This window comes from Bufo gargarizans, chromosome 2 (assembly GCF_014858855.1).
Source record: "Bufo gargarizans isolate SCDJY-AF-19 chromosome 2, ASM1485885v1, whole genome shotgun sequence".
In the NCBI taxonomy this organism is placed as follows: domain Eukaryota; kingdom Metazoa; phylum Chordata; class Amphibia; order Anura; family Bufonidae; genus Bufo; species Bufo gargarizans.
The window spans coordinates 294,552,107-294,567,629 of NC_058081.1; the positions used below are offsets into that span (position 1 = coordinate 294,552,107).

Genomic DNA, 15,523 nt, shown 5'->3' on the forward strand with positions numbered 1-15,523 from the left:
TTTTTGCCTAATTTTCAATTTTAACCCATTTTTTCCACTAACAAAGCAAGGGTTAACAGCCAAACAAGACTGTATCTTTATTGCCCTGACTCTGCCGTTTACAGAAACACCCCATATGTGGCCGTAAACTACTGTACGGCCACACAGCGGGGTGTAGAGTGAAAGGTACGCTGTATGGTTTTTGGAAGCCAGATTTTGCTGGACAGTTTTTTTGACACCATGTCCCATTTGAAGCCCCCTGATGCACCCCTAGAGTAGAAACTCCATAAAAGTGACCCCATCTAAGAAACTACACCCCTCAAGGTATTCAAAACTGATTTTACAAACTTTGTTAACCCTTTAGGTGTTGCACAAGATTTAATGGAAAATAGAGATACAATTTCAAAATTTCACTTTTTTGGCAGATTTTCCATTTTAATATTTTTTTTCCAGTTACAAAGCAAGGGTTAACAGCCAAACAAAACTCATTATTTATGGCCCTGATTCTGTAGTTTACAGAAACACCTCATATGTGGCTGTAGACCGCTGTACGGGCACACGGCAGGGCGCAGAAGGAAAGGAATGCCATACGGTTTTTGGAAGGCAGATTTTGCTGGACTGGTTTTTTGACACCATGTCCCATTTGAAGCCCCCTGATGCACCCCTAGAGTAGAAACTCCATAAAAGTTACCCCATCTAAGAAACTACACCCCTCAAGGTATTCAAACTGATTTTACAAACTTTGTTAACCCTTTAGGTGTTGCACAAGATTTAATGGAAAATAGAGATACAATTTCAAAATTTCACTTTTTTGGCAGATTTTCCATTTTAATATTTTTTTTCCAGTTACAAAGCAAGGGTTAACAGCCAAACAAAACTCATTATTTATGGCCCTGATTCTGTAGTTTACAGAAACACCTCATATGTGGTTGTAGACCGCTGTAAGGGCACACGGCAGGGAGCAGAAGGAAAGGAATGCCATACGGTTTTTGGAAGGCAGATTTTGCTGGACTGGTTTTTTTGACACCATGTCCTATTTGAAGCCCCCCTGATGCACCCCTAGAGTAGAAACTCCAAAAAAGTGACCCCATTTTAGAAAGTACGGAATAGGGTGGCAGTATTGTTGGTACTAGTTCAGGGTAGATATGATTTTTGGTTGCTCTATATTACACTTTTTGTGCGGCAAGGTAACAAGAAATAGCTTTTTTGGCACGTTTTTTTTTTTGTTATTTACAACATTCATCTGACAGGTTAGATCACGTGGTAATTTTATAGAGCAGGTTGTCACGGACGCAGCGATACCTAATATGTATACAATTTTTTTTATTTATGTAAGTTTTATACAATAACTTCATTTTTAAAACCAAAAAATTGTTTAGTGTCTCCATAGTCTGAGAGCCATAGTTTTTTCAGTTTTTGGGCGATTATCTTGAGTAGGGTCTAATTTTTTGCGGGATGAGATGACAGTTTGATTGGCACTATTTTGGGGTGCATATGACTTTTTGATCGCTTGCTATTACACTTTTTGTGACGTAAGATGGCAAAAAATTGCTTTTTTTGCACAATTTATTATTTTTATTTTTTATGGTGGTCACCTGAGGGGTTAGGTCATATATTTATATAGAGCCGGTCGATACGGACGCGGCAATACCTAATATGTATACTTTATTTTTATTTATGTAGGTTTTACACAATGATTTTATTTTTGAAACAAAAAAAATGATGTTTTAGTGTTTCCATAGTCTAAGAGCCATAGTTTTTTCAGTTTTTGGGCGATTATCTTGAGTAGGGTCAAATTTTTTGCGGGATGAGATGACGGTTTGATTGGTACTATTTTGGCGTACATGCGACTTTTTTGATCACTTTTATTACCTTTTTTGGGAAGTAAGGTGGGCAAAATTTCAATTTTCTCATAGTTTTTATTTTTTTATTTTTATGGCGTTCACTGTGCGGGGAAAGTAACATGACCGTTTTATAGATCAGGTCGTTACGGACGCGGCGATACCTAATATGTGTAGTTTATTTTATTTTTTTAAATTTTTATTCAGTGATAAATGTTTTTTTTTTTTTATCTTAACTTTTTTCACTTATTTTTTTTTTTTTGACCCAGACCCACTTGGTTCTTGAAGATCCAGTGGGTCTGATGTCTGTAAAATACAGTACAGAACCTATATAGGTATCTGTAACTGTATTTTACTTACACTGAACAGATCTATGCTTTCAGCACAGATCTGTTCAGCACCATGGACAGCAGGACGCCTGAGCAGGCGTCCTGTTGTCATGGGAACCTTCCCCGTCTGCTCAGTTATGGTCAGAACTGCGCAGACGGGGAAGGGTAAGGACGGGGCTCTGGGGGGGCTGTCTGGGGGCTCTCTCCCTCTCCCATCGGGGGGCTGCAAAGGCACAGCAGCCCCCCGATCGGAGAGGGAGGGAGCTCCCTTTTACTGTTAACCTTTTCCATACAGCGGTCCGTACGGACCGCTGTATGGAAAGGGTTAAACGGCTGACATCGCATCAACGATGTCAGCCGTTTATACCAGGGTGCCAGCAATGTGCTGGCACCCTGGTATACCCACTGTACACCAACGATTATTCAATGGGAGGCGGGCGGGGGATCGCGATCCCGCCTGCCGCACCGCCCGCCTCCCGCAACGCCCCCACCGCCTGCGACACCCCCCCTGCACCACCCGCTGCCATCAAATCATGCAGGGGTGCAGGGGGGGTGTACTATATTGATTTTAGACACTCTAAAGTTTCTGATCCCCGCGGTCAGGGACCGCGGGGATCAGAAACTGCAAAAAGCGCAGCAAACCGCAGGTCTGAATTGACCTGCGGTTTGCTGCGATCGCCGACACGGGGGGGTCACATGACCCCCCCTGGCGTTTTAACAGGATGCCGGCTGAATGATTTCAGCCGACATCCTGTTCAAATTAACCCCTGCGGCGCCGGAATGCCGATTTTAAAGTCAGGACGTACCGGTACGTCCTTGGTCCTTAAGGACTCGGGAAATAGGGCGTACCGGTACGTCCTATGTCCTTAAGGGGTTAAAGGGGTTGTCTCACTTCAACAAATGGCATTTATCATGTAGATAAAGTTAATATAAGGTCCTTACTAATGTATTGCGATTGTCCATATTGCCTCCTTTACTGGCTGGATTGATCTTTCCAGGGATTACGACCACACTGCCACCCAGCAGCGGTGGTCGTCCTTGCACTCTAGGAAAAAGCGCCAGCCTATGCGGACACACATGGTCCTGACCACCAGAGAGGCTAACACTTTTTCCTATAGTGTGCAAGCACGGCCACTACTGCTGGACTGCAGGGTGGTCGTAACCATGGAAACAAGCAGTGTATAATGTGATGGGAAAATGACTACAGCCAGCAAAGGAGACAATATGGACAATCGCAATACATTACTAAGTGCCTTGTATTACCTTTCTCTACATGATAAAAGCCATTTGCAGCAGTGACACAACCCCTTAAGGATTTTTTTTTTTTTAACTTAGCTCAAGAGCTCATTTTGAAAAAGATGTCACCTCTCCTGACTTGTCTTAGTAACTGACATTCCCCATATAATGCCAGTTCGGGACGGTTTTGTGCCGTTTATCTATGAATGAACTGCCAGCAATTTGCAAAAAAATAAAGTCCAGCTGGGTGTTACCAGTAGGGAGGCGTCTGACACTACCCAATCAGTGCTGCCAGTGGTATACTGTGCAGGGACACACTCTCAACTGGTGACATCCATTTGGACGTTTATACCAGTCTGTTGGCATCTCATAGAAGGAATAATAGAGAAATGGTGCAACACAGTCATAGGACTAGATGCTCCGGAATTATTACATGGGGAATACAAGCAGTTACTGAAACAGACATGTCAGGAGAGGTGGCAGGTCCACTTGAAGATTTTCTTTTCTCATAAGAGATTACTTTTTTTTATTTTTTATTTATTGGTTATGATTTACTTTTCCCTGGGCAGTAAGAAAGTTGTCTTCTTTGGTTGCCTTTAAATTTTCACCTAGGCACTAGTTCTTTTTGTCTCTGGATTGTTACTTTTGCAGGACACATTTTGAGGGAGCTATTGGATTTCAGCTTTGATTTTCTTATTTTGTATTAAATGAGAACTAGAATTTGGGTGCTCTAGGCAGTTCCTGTACATATACCTTTTTGCATCAGTTTTGATAAATCTCCCCTATTCTCGGGTTGCTAACAGCATGACGCTAGTTGTCCCTTGAAATGTCAGTTAAATCCGCTTTTCAGAGACTCCTGTACTGACTGGTAAAGCAAGCACATAAGGAGCCATAGAAGCACCTAGCAAGTCACTAGATCATTCAGAAGAAATTACATGTAGGGGGGCCTTCACACACGGCAGACTGTTGCAGAAATTTCTTTTTTTAAATCCGTTCCATTCATCTGAATGGGGTTTTTAGTGGAAACACATGGATTTCTGCAAGTCCCATTCAGGTAAGGCCCCATGCACACGGCCGTTGTTCATGGCCGCGTGCGGGCCGTGGAACCGCGGCCTGGATCCCTCCTGAGAGCAGGAGCGCACGGCGTCACTGGTTGCTATGACGCCGTGCGCTCCCTGCTGCCGGCACAGTACAGTAATACACTGGTATAGATCATTCCAGTGTATTACTGTACTGTGCCGGCAGCAGGGAGCGCACGGCGTCATAGCAACCAGTGACGCCGTGCGCTCCTGCTCTCAGGAGGGATCCAGGCTGCGTTTCCACGGCCCGCACACGGCCATGAACAACGGCCGTGTGCATGGGGCCTAAATGAGACAGATTTTGAGTCACAGAAAACTCTCTGCAACGTGTGAAGGCAAGCATGTCCTTTGTGGCTTCATACAAGCTCCATTTTCATAACTGCTTTGGATTTTTCTCTGAATTAACACAAGTTGGCTGTGCATATGTAGGTACAATACAGGGGCCTGATAAACTGGTTTTGTATGTTCAGTAGACCTTGTCCAAATTTTTGCTGTTATCCATGATATCATGTGGCTTCCTCTGTTAGACATATGGCCATAGACATATGCTAACTAATGGCAGAACTTCTGTCCCTGGATAACAGACGGCTTAGGCTAGTTTCACACTAGCTTTAGACATTTCTGGGAGGCTGCCGGATGCTACCAGACACAACTCTGCAAACATCCCGAGAAGCGGCTGGATGAAAACTGCTGCATGCAGCAGCAGCAGCATTTGTCTGGCAGATTCTCTGCATATTTGCTGGGTTGTGGCCGGATCTTCCCTGGTCCCCATTATAATGAATGGAGGCGGATGCGGTTGGTTCCAGCAATGCAGAGAGATCTCAAAACGCCAGTATGAAAGTAGCCTAACAGGAAGCACTGCTTGAGCCTTCCTTTACCGCTTCTGCCATACATCCCATTGCAAAAGGTGGGATAAGTCAACAGAAGCCTTGTCTTTGGCCAACTTAGAGGACCTGTCACCTCTACTGACATGTCTGTTTTAGCAACTACCGTACTTTAATTCCCCGTGTAATAACAATTGTGGACCATCTATCCTTATGACACTGTACCATTTATTTAATTATTCATTTGCAATGAAGGTCCAAATGGGTGTTATCATTTGGGAGTGTGTGCCTACACTGTCTGACATTGTGCACAATCCAAACTGGTAACACCCATCTGGACCTTCATTGCAAAATTATGGCAAGTCATTCATAGCTTATAGCAGTAGTAATAAAAGAATGGCAGAAAATAGTCATAAGTACACTGAACAAAAATATAAACGCAACACTTTTGGTTTTGCATGAGCGGAACTCAAAGATCTGAAACCTCTTCTACATACACAACAGACACATTACTCTCAAATATTGACAAAGACTGCTGGACCCCCTTCTTTGTCCTTTGTCTAATAAAAAAGCTTGAGACTAAAGCTTGCTGCAAGCTCATCTCCTATGCAGTATGTAGCATGTGAGTATCAAGTGATCGGCCACATGAGTGTTGACTCTGCCGATCGTGCTTACCCGTGTCTGGGAGAGAGCGTGCGCGGGGCGTGCTCGTTGCTGGGAGGGTCGTCCGGACCCCGGGCCTCTGCCCACGCCAATTATAGAGAACTTAGATAAAATGAGCCACCTCGCACAACTCCTTTACTAGGCTTTGGATGCCGGGCGAATCCTGCCATTCTCCTCAGAGTCCTCCACTTGGTTTTTTTAAATTCTCCACATAAATATGGATATTTGTATGCAAATATTGTTAATTAAGTCTATGGACTAGATTAGACGGACTTATGGATTATAAAAAAATAAAATAAAAATATTGTTCACAAATCTGTCTAAATCTGTGTTAGTGAGCAATTTTCCAAATATGCAGTTTGATCACACAGCACAATGCCACAGATGTCACAACCTTTGAGGGATCGTGCAATTGGCATGCTGACTGCAGAAATGTCTACCAGAGCTGTTGCCCATGCAATGAATGTCCATTTCTCAACTATAAGCCGTCTCCAAAGGTGTTTATGAGAATTTGGCAGTACCTCCAACTGGCCTCACTTCTGCAGACCACGTGTAACCAGCCCAGGACCTCCACATCCAGCATGTTCACCTCCATGATCGTCTGAGACCAGCCACCCGGACAGCTGCAGCAATCGGGGTCTGGACCTGACTGCAGTTCGTTGTCGTAACCGACTTGAGTGGGGAAAATGCTCACATTCTATGGCGCCTGGCATGTTGGAGAGGCGTTCTGTTCATGGATGAGTCCCACTTTTCACTGTTCGGGGCAGATGGCAGACAGCGTGTGTCGCGTTGTGTGGGTGAGTGGTTTGCTGACGTCAACGTTGTGGATCGAGTGGCCCATGGTGGCGGTGGGGTTATGGTATGGGCAGACGTGTTATGGACAACAAACACTGGTACATTTTATTGATGGCATTTTGAATGCACAGAGATACCGTGATGAGATCCTGAGGCCCATTGTTGTGCCATTCATCCACGACCATCACCTCATGTTGCAGCATGATAATGCACAGCCCCATAGTACAAGGATCTGTACACAATTCCTGGAAGCTGAAAACATCCCAGGTCTTGCATGGCCAGCATACTTACCGGACATGTCACCCATTGAGCATGTTTGGGATGCTTCGGATCGGCGTATATGACAGTGTTCCAGTTCCTGCCAATATTTAGCAACCTCGCACAGCTATTGAAGAGTAGTGGACCAACACTGCACAGGCCACAATCAGCAACCTGATCGACTCTATGCAACGGAGATGTGTTGCACTGCGTGAGGCAAATTGTGGCCACACCAGATACTGACTGGTTTTCTGACATTCCCCCAGTTAGGCAAAACTGTGCACATTTCAGAGTGGCATTTTATTGTGCGCAGTCTAAGGCACACGTGTGCAATATTCATGCTGTTTAATCAGAACCTTGACATGCCACACCTGTGAGGTGGGATGGATTATCTCGGAGACGTGCTCACTAACACAGATTTGTGAACAATATTTGAGAGCAATGTGTCTGTTGTGTATGTAGAAAATGTTTCAGATCTTTGAGTTCAGCTCATGCAAAATGGGAGCAAAACCAAAAGTGTTGCGTTTTGTTTTTGTTCAGTGTAGATCATGGATGTCAAACTCATGGCCCTCCAGATGTTGCAAAACTGCAACTCCCATCATTCCCTGATAGCTGTAGTATGCCCAGGCATGATGGGAGTTGTAGTTTTGCAACAGCTGGAGGGCCACGAGTTTGACATCCCTGGTGTAGATGCTGCAGAATTGTTACATGTGGACTGCAAGTAGTTACTAAAGAGACATGTCGGGAGAGGTTACAGGTCCTGTCCTGCGTGATTGGTCCAGTCAGTACTAGTACTCCCCATATTATAACCTTTCTTGAGCATGTTGTCTTGGGAATAGCACAGCCGTTTGTTATTAGATGTTAGTGAATAAGTTGACTCCATCGTGTTACCATTCCACTCGTCAATGGGGCGTGACCCTACTCAGTAAACACACATAAGTGGGTCATTTATTATACCAAAATACGCCTATATTAGGCATTAGTTGCTCCGCAATCTGCGACTTCTCCCTGTTCACCCCAGGTCTAAAATTGTGGACGTGGGAGCGGAGTGCTGCCTGGTTTAGGTGTACAAAAAGGTCTAAATGTTAGACGGCTCGGAAATCATCTTACATTTATTACAATGTGGTTCAAGAAATCCAGCTCCACTTCGGAAAAGGAAAATTTTATTTTGCTTGCGGTAAAATCACATCCAGTTAGTTGCAAAGTCGTCTACGCATTTCAGGCTACTGAAGACAATTCACGCCCTTACTCGTGACACAATAATACATTAAAAAGTGGCAGTATTTATAGAGGGACTGCACTGGTTTTCACTAATTGTGGTCACATGACTGCAGACGCACACTGAAACATGCCACGCCTATGGACAAAACTTCTCATAAGGCCCCATGCACACGGCCGTGTTTCACAGCCGTGTGCGGGCCGTGGAACCGCGGCCTGGATCCCTCCTGAGAGCAGGAGCGCGCGGCGTCACTGGTTGCTATGACGCCGTGCGCTCCCATCAAAGCAACCAGTGACGCCGCGCGCTCCTGCTCTCAGGAGGGATCCAGGCCGCGGTTCCACGGCCCGCACACGGCTGTGAAACACGGCCGTGTGCATGGGGCCTAAGAAAAAAAAGAACCACACACTAGACAATAAAAAAAAAAAAAAGCCTATACAGAAATGCATGACACATGTAATGGCTATAGGAAACAAGATTAAAGGGGAGAGGTTTTTTTGAGAGAAGATTAAGAAATGCAGGGACACTGACAATGTGGATTTATTGTTGCAAAATTAGGTCTAGACGTCTGTTCAGACCATCAGGTTGCCGCGTGTTCAGTGCGAAAATCCAAAAGGATTCTCTGTTTAGTAATTTTCTTTTGTAATCTTCTCCTCTTTTGGGCAATAAGACCCTTTCTATACCCTGTGCCAGCAAACCCGATGTGTCACCACCATGGCAGACAGCAAAATGCAGGCTGGCGGCAGATACATTGCGACTGCCATGGTGGGGCACTTCGGAAATGTGTTTGCGTATTCTGGTTTTTATGGCATTGGTGGTGCAACCTACATATTGCAGTTTGCATTTTCTTTATGTAATTAAACTGCAAAGGTTGTGTTGCAATTAAGATATGTTTTCATTAGAAAAATCCTGCCAGTTGAAGTATTAGATATCGACATGTGGGTGCAACATATGCATCTATGATGTCCGCATCTATAGCTTCCTTTGGTCGTAAGCCAGACAGGCTGCGACTTATTTATTTTTTCTTGTCCTGATATAGGCTCGCTCTGACATAGTTGGCGATGGTGGGCGCTCTTCTGGCTGCACATTTAACCCCATCCGCAACTATGTCTGTCCATTCTCTATCATATGCCAGAACAGGAAAGTGCCTCTTTACAATGTGACAGATTTGTGTGAACTCCGTGCTATACTGTGTAACAAACAGATTGCTTTTATTGTTTCTATAGCTTTTGAAATGTTTTGTTTTTAGTTTTGTTTCTGTTGGCAACTATAGCACTGAGTTCACTCTCCTGCTCTGGATAGATCAGAGACCCTCTTTCAATCTGTCACATGCCGAGGTGACTTAATTACATGCAGAAAATGCAAACTGCAATATGTAGGTTGCACCACCAATGCCATAAATACCAGAATACGCAAACACATTTCCGATGTGCCCCACCATGGCAGTCGCAATGTATCTGCAGCCAGCCTGCATTTTGCTGTCTGCCATGGTGGTGACACATCGGATCTAGTGGTACAGGGTATAGAAAGTTTCTCATTGCCCAAAATAAAATTACTAAACAGAGAATCCTTTTGGATTTTCGCACTGAACACGCGGCAACCTGATGGTCTGAACAGACGTCTAGACCTAATTTTGCAACAATAAATCCACATTGTCAGTGTCCCTGCATTTCTTAATCTTCTCTCAAAAAACCTCTCCCCTTTAATCTTGTTTCCTATAGCCATTACATGTGTCATGCATTTCTGTATAGGCTTTTTTATTGTCTAGTGCAGTGTTTCCCAACCAGTGTGCCTCCAGCTGTTGCAAAACTACAACTCCCAGCATGCCTTGACAGCCAAAGGCTGCCAAGGCATGCTGGGAGTTGTAGTTTTGCAACAGCTGGAGGCACACTGGTTGGGAAACACTGGTCTAGTGTCTGGTTTTCTTTTGTTCCTCATGAGAAGTTTTGTCCATAGGCGTGGCATGTTTCATTGGGTGTCTGCAGTCATGTGACCACAATTGGTGAAAACAGGAGCAGTCCCTCTATAAATACTGCCACTTTTTAATGTTGTATTGTGTCATGAGTAAAGGCGTGAATTGTCTTCAGTAGCCCGAAACGTGTAGACAATGACTCTGTAACTGGATGTGATTTTACCGCAAGCAAAATACATTTTTCCTTTACTGAAGTAGAGCTGGATTTCTTGAACCACATTGTAATACGTTACCCGGGCCTGACACGGGTCCTCTATGCTCACAGGTGAAGGTGGGGCAGGTGAGAGCTGCTGAACTTTCCTTTCTTCCATCTTACATTTAGAACTGATGCTGGATGCGCTGAAGTTATGAAGGCCTTCGGCGAATCCTCCTCCAGCTATGGCCCTTTATTAAGACTGGCGTCTAAATAGCGGTCTTATTAAATGTGCCCCATAGTGTCAGACTGTGTAGGGACACCACCCCAAGTGGTATCACCCAGCTGTCAACTTGCTCATAACTTCCCTGGAGGATTAAAAGAAGAATGGCTGAATGCAGTGTCATAAGGCAAGATGCTTAATAGTGGTTTCATAGGGAATACAGTTATTTACGAAGGCTACGTTCACAGTAGTGTTTGGATATCTGGCAGGCTGTTCCAGTTGCCTGTCCCGGCATGAATGGCGGCTGTCGGCCAAATGCTGCATGCAGTGTTATTCGTTTTGCCGAAACCTGGCATTTATGCCGTAGAATAGCCAGATCCCATTATAATCAATGTTGCGGCAGAACGGCATTGCCAAATATTGCTGGATCAACAGTCTGCCAGATTTTGTAATGCACATATTAACATACTCTAAAATAGACAGTAGAGCAGTACAGCGAGTGCTTTCACAAGGAATGCTGAACTACCATAAAATCTGAGAACAACACAGGCTTGCATGGAAGATTTCGTATAAGTCTACAAAAGCGCGCATTTTACAATCTGTGTTGTTTCTTTCAGATGTTACCCGACCTGAAGGCAGACAACCAGCGGCTAAAGGATGAAAATGGAGCCTTAATCAGAGTTATAAGCAAGCTTTCCAAATAAATGGTTTATACGGCGGCAGCAGCAGCAATTAAACGGCATTGCACACCAGTTACTCCAGTGGACCATAACATGGCGGTCACTGGATATGCGGGGGGTGGGGTAAACTACTTGGCGACTGCAAATTTCAAATATCCTGCCAAACTCCCTTTTTCTTTTGTACAAAAAATGTTTGTTTTGTATTAAAATGTGGCTGCTGACTATGAATGACTATGAATTCTTGTTTACAGTTACATCGTGCAAGGAAAGTGTTCAAGGCCTGACGCCTCCTGTATCTAACCAGTAAGCCTTAGTTGTACATAAGCCTTCTGCAATCCAAAAGCTTTCTGCGATTACAAAAGACAGTTACTACATACTTGATGTTGTGCCACACATGAGATCCATATATATATTTAAAGAAAAATCCATATTTTTTTTTTTAACTTGTGTAACTCTTTTGAGATTTTAACTCTGAGTGTGCCAGCTGTTTTCTTCATGCACTGTTTATAGGCCGCTTTTTGCAGAAACCGCTGTGGCTTTCTCGAGCCTGAACTGGCGAAGCTTGGCTGGAACATTTCAGCAGATGACAGTCCAAAAATTGACGTATTGGTTTACAGCACCTATAACGGCAGCACCAAGGCACCTGTTTTTGTATTGCTTATATTTGACTACTCTTATTAGTCGGGGCAGTTGCATTTCTCGTTTGTCTAATATCCATTTCCTCAGCGGAAATCTAGTTGCCCCTCCTTTTTTTTTTTTTTCCTTTTTTTTTCTTCTAAGAAGGCTTCAATGAGCTTCTCAGTACTGTAGCTTTCACTAATTTTAGCAGGTACTGTGTGCGTGTGTATATATTTGTGTGCTTGTGTGTGTATGTATATATGTGTGTGTGTATGTATATGTGTGTGTGTGTATGTATATGTGTGTGTGTGTGTATATACACATACATACATATACACACATGGAGAATCCTTATTGCGTTTCCATACCACTGTGTGGCATGCTCAACTTGGCCTCTCGGCAACGTCTGTTACTCCAGGTTAAAGATTGTTCCTAAATAGTGATCTTAATAAAACTTGGTCATTTTATTGTATCTTGTCTGTTTTCCGGAGGCGTGACTTCAATTTATAGCTGTAAAAAAAAATCTGATTATTTTCTTTAAGTCACAACTATTAAACGTATATTATTTCACTACATTTCATGTTTCTTTTGAGTACTGTCGATATCCTTTGTGCTAGCCAGAGTGAAGTCACTATGTGTATACTCCTAACATGCACTCTGTTGTGTAAATGCACTGTTGCCATGTCAGAAGGCATGTCAATTAATACCACCGTCATATCTATCCGTTTTCTACATTTCAGTGGCCTTTTTGCAGAAAGTAACAAATATTATAAATATGTATGTGTATGCGGCTAAGTGAGTTGATGATGCTTTCTCGTTATTTTTACTTTTGTTAGCTTTTTATATATTTCACTGACCCATGAACAGTGTAATACTGGCACATGAATCTAATCCACTGAAAAAGCTTGGTAATTAAAACAAAACTGTAAATTGTAAAGCTTGCAGCAGCTATTGTATTGTTGACTATAATGTATACTATATTAAATGTGAATTTGTACCCCTATAATTTGCAAAAACAAAAAAAGGTCATTGTGATCTACTGCCTATATTTTGTGGGTTTTGTTTTCTTTTTGGGTATCCAAACTTGATGTCCTCCTGTTGGTTTCTACATTTTATGAAGATACATAGCCTGTCTTTTACTGCCAAGCTCAGGATTCTTGACTTTTAAAAGGTACAAAGATAGTTGTGGGATTTTGTTATATTCATTTAATATGTGTGTGGGGGTGTTAGGGATTTTGCATCTTGAGGATGCAGAAGAGAAAAAAACAAAACCGGGCAGCTGATGTGGCTGCCGGGAGATGCAAGTTTAATTATTATGGACTGTACTTGGTAAAGCTTGGGTGTCTGTGAAGAATGATGATATATTTCTAATTTAGTATTTTATATTTAGGTTATTTATTCTTTATCTGAAACAGATTGGCTACTATGCTACATTGATTTTATTGGTAGTATTGAGCAGGCTCTGTATCTGCATGAAACTTGTAACAAAACCTAATCTTTTGGAGAAAAGTGTATTTTGACATATACAAATAAAAATGAATTAAAGTATTTTCACCGTGTGCATCAACATGTTAGATTTCTTGAGACTGCACTTTACTATGGGTTTTAGAGTTGAATCAAAGTTTCATTGCCAAATAAGCACCTGATCTCAAAGAAATCCTGTGGGAAGAGCTCCAGGAAAGATGATTGAAAGGGGGAAGATTTATCTTTGAAACCTCCTGTGGTGAAGCAGGATGCGACTAATTTCTGACAGTGCAGGCCTCCCCATAAATTAAGGAAATTCTCTTGCTGTCCTGGCGGCAGAATGAAATCTGTGGTGGACCCCACCCTCACTACATATCGTTTTCCGAAAGTAGAGAGGGTGGTGTAGAAGCGCCACTTGCAACAAAATTTGCAACTCTTTATACGCTAGGTTTGGGACGTTTGTTACACAAAAAAGGCACAGGGAGATGACAAATCTCCCCTAAGAATACAAGGTCTCTTGGCAGCTCTATTATTGACCAAGAAGTCAGGAAGCCTGACATCAACTACCACCTGTTTTTCCAAAAAGACAAAGACAGATGTGGACATTATAACTCCACCAATCGGGTAAAGAGCCTCTTAAATGGGTATATCAGATTGGCAGGGGTCTGACACCACACACCTCAGCCAATATTCGGTTTGAGTAGCTCTGATGCCTGAAGTACACTTCTCCATCTAAGCTTTATCCACCTCACAATGGACTGAGCCGTGTAGTTCAGGCACCTGAGCTACTCTGAAACAGTTAATTGGTGGGATTGCAAACCTCTGCTGATCTATTATTGGTGGCCTGTCCTTAAAGGGGTTATCCAGCCCCTGAAATGCTCCCCCATATGCCCAAGCTCCTCACACACAACGTACAATTAGTGAGGTCAGTTTCGATGAAATAAACTAGGGCAGAGGAATTTGTGGAAAACATGAGGAAAGGATCTGGAAGGGCCTTATTACCCAAATGTGAGAATCTGATTGCTATCGAAATTAAAGTAATGAACGAATTCGGGAGTCTAGAATTTGTTGAGCATTTCTGATGTGGGTGTGTTAATTTTAAAAGTACTAAGTTGACCAAAAATCTGCAATTCTGATGAAAGGCATGACCCACCAGCAAATACTTGATATGGGCATCAGCAAAGGGAAAAACTGATCAGAGAATTGCTTAGACTTAGAGGTAGTCTGACCTTAGAGCTGAGAACCCCTATGGTCCTAACTAGTGTTGAGCGAAGTCGCTTTGTTCAAAACTTCGGAATAATACTGTATGGAGATCTGTCTCCGTACAGTATTAGAATGTATGGGCTCTGATAAGCCGAAGTAAGTTATTCGCAAAGTCGAGTGTGACTTTGTTGGATAACTTCGGTAGTTAATTTTTAAAGCAGAAAATTGGCTTTGGTTCCGAGGTACTCTTCCCTGTAGCAGAGAGATAGATAGAGAGAGATATATATATATATATATATATATATCTATCTATCTATCTCTATTTTCTCTATCTGTTGAATAAGGTCCCCCACTCTACAGTATTATGGATAAATACCGAATAAAGGCAAAAACAGTGCCTTTATACACATCCAAGGCTCCCATCATCTGATCAATGTGAGATACATCTCTTTGTGTAGATTCCTCTAACAAGAAATAAAAATATACTAAGGAAGGTACTTTCACACTAGCGCCGGAACTGCACGTCGGATCCGAAAAAACGTGTGAAAACTGATTACATTTGAATCCTGATCAGGATTCTGATCACAATGAAAAAATGCATTGGAAAAAACGGATCTGCCATTTATGGACTTTAAATGGCATTGGCAATTCAATGGGAAAAATGCCAGATCCGGCGTTCAGTCAAACTGTTCCTGATTTTTGCTACGGTTTTCTGAAAAGCCTGATCAGTAAAAAAAGACTGAACTGGATCCATCCTGAACGGATTGCTCTCCATTCAGAATGCATGGGGATATAACTGATCAGTTTATTTCTGGTATAGAGCCCCTAGGACAGAACTTGGCGTCGGAAAAGAAAAGCGCTAGTGTGAAAGTACTCTTAGGATAGTCACCCCCCCCCCCCCCTTCCCAAAGAAAAATAGGAATGTCTTGGCAAGAGAACCTCTAAAGCCTGAGATACGATGCACCTATGCTTACTTTATGTATAACTTTACACTAAGGTTCTTGATAAAG

General features: G+C 42.9%; 1 protein-coding gene across 5 annotated transcripts in view; it reads left to right on the forward strand.

Annotated features, from left to right (window-relative positions):
* Nucleotides 1-13,413, forward strand: part of PPP1R12A (protein phosphatase 1 regulatory subunit 12A) — a 117,288-nt gene extending 103,875 nt beyond the window's left edge. For all 5 annotated transcript variants that reach the window (XM_044280398.1, XM_044280395.1, XM_044280397.1 and 2 more), the window contains one exon: nucleotides 11,166-13,413. Coding sequence is in view for 2 of the 5 variants with exons in the window: in XM_044280396.1 (XP_044136331.1) it covers nucleotides 11,166-11,252 (87 nt within the window). In the remaining 3 variants the exon portion in view is untranslated. The remainder of the gene's footprint in view (nucleotides 1-11,165) is intronic.
* Nucleotides 13,414-15,523: the final 2,110 nt, after the last annotated feature.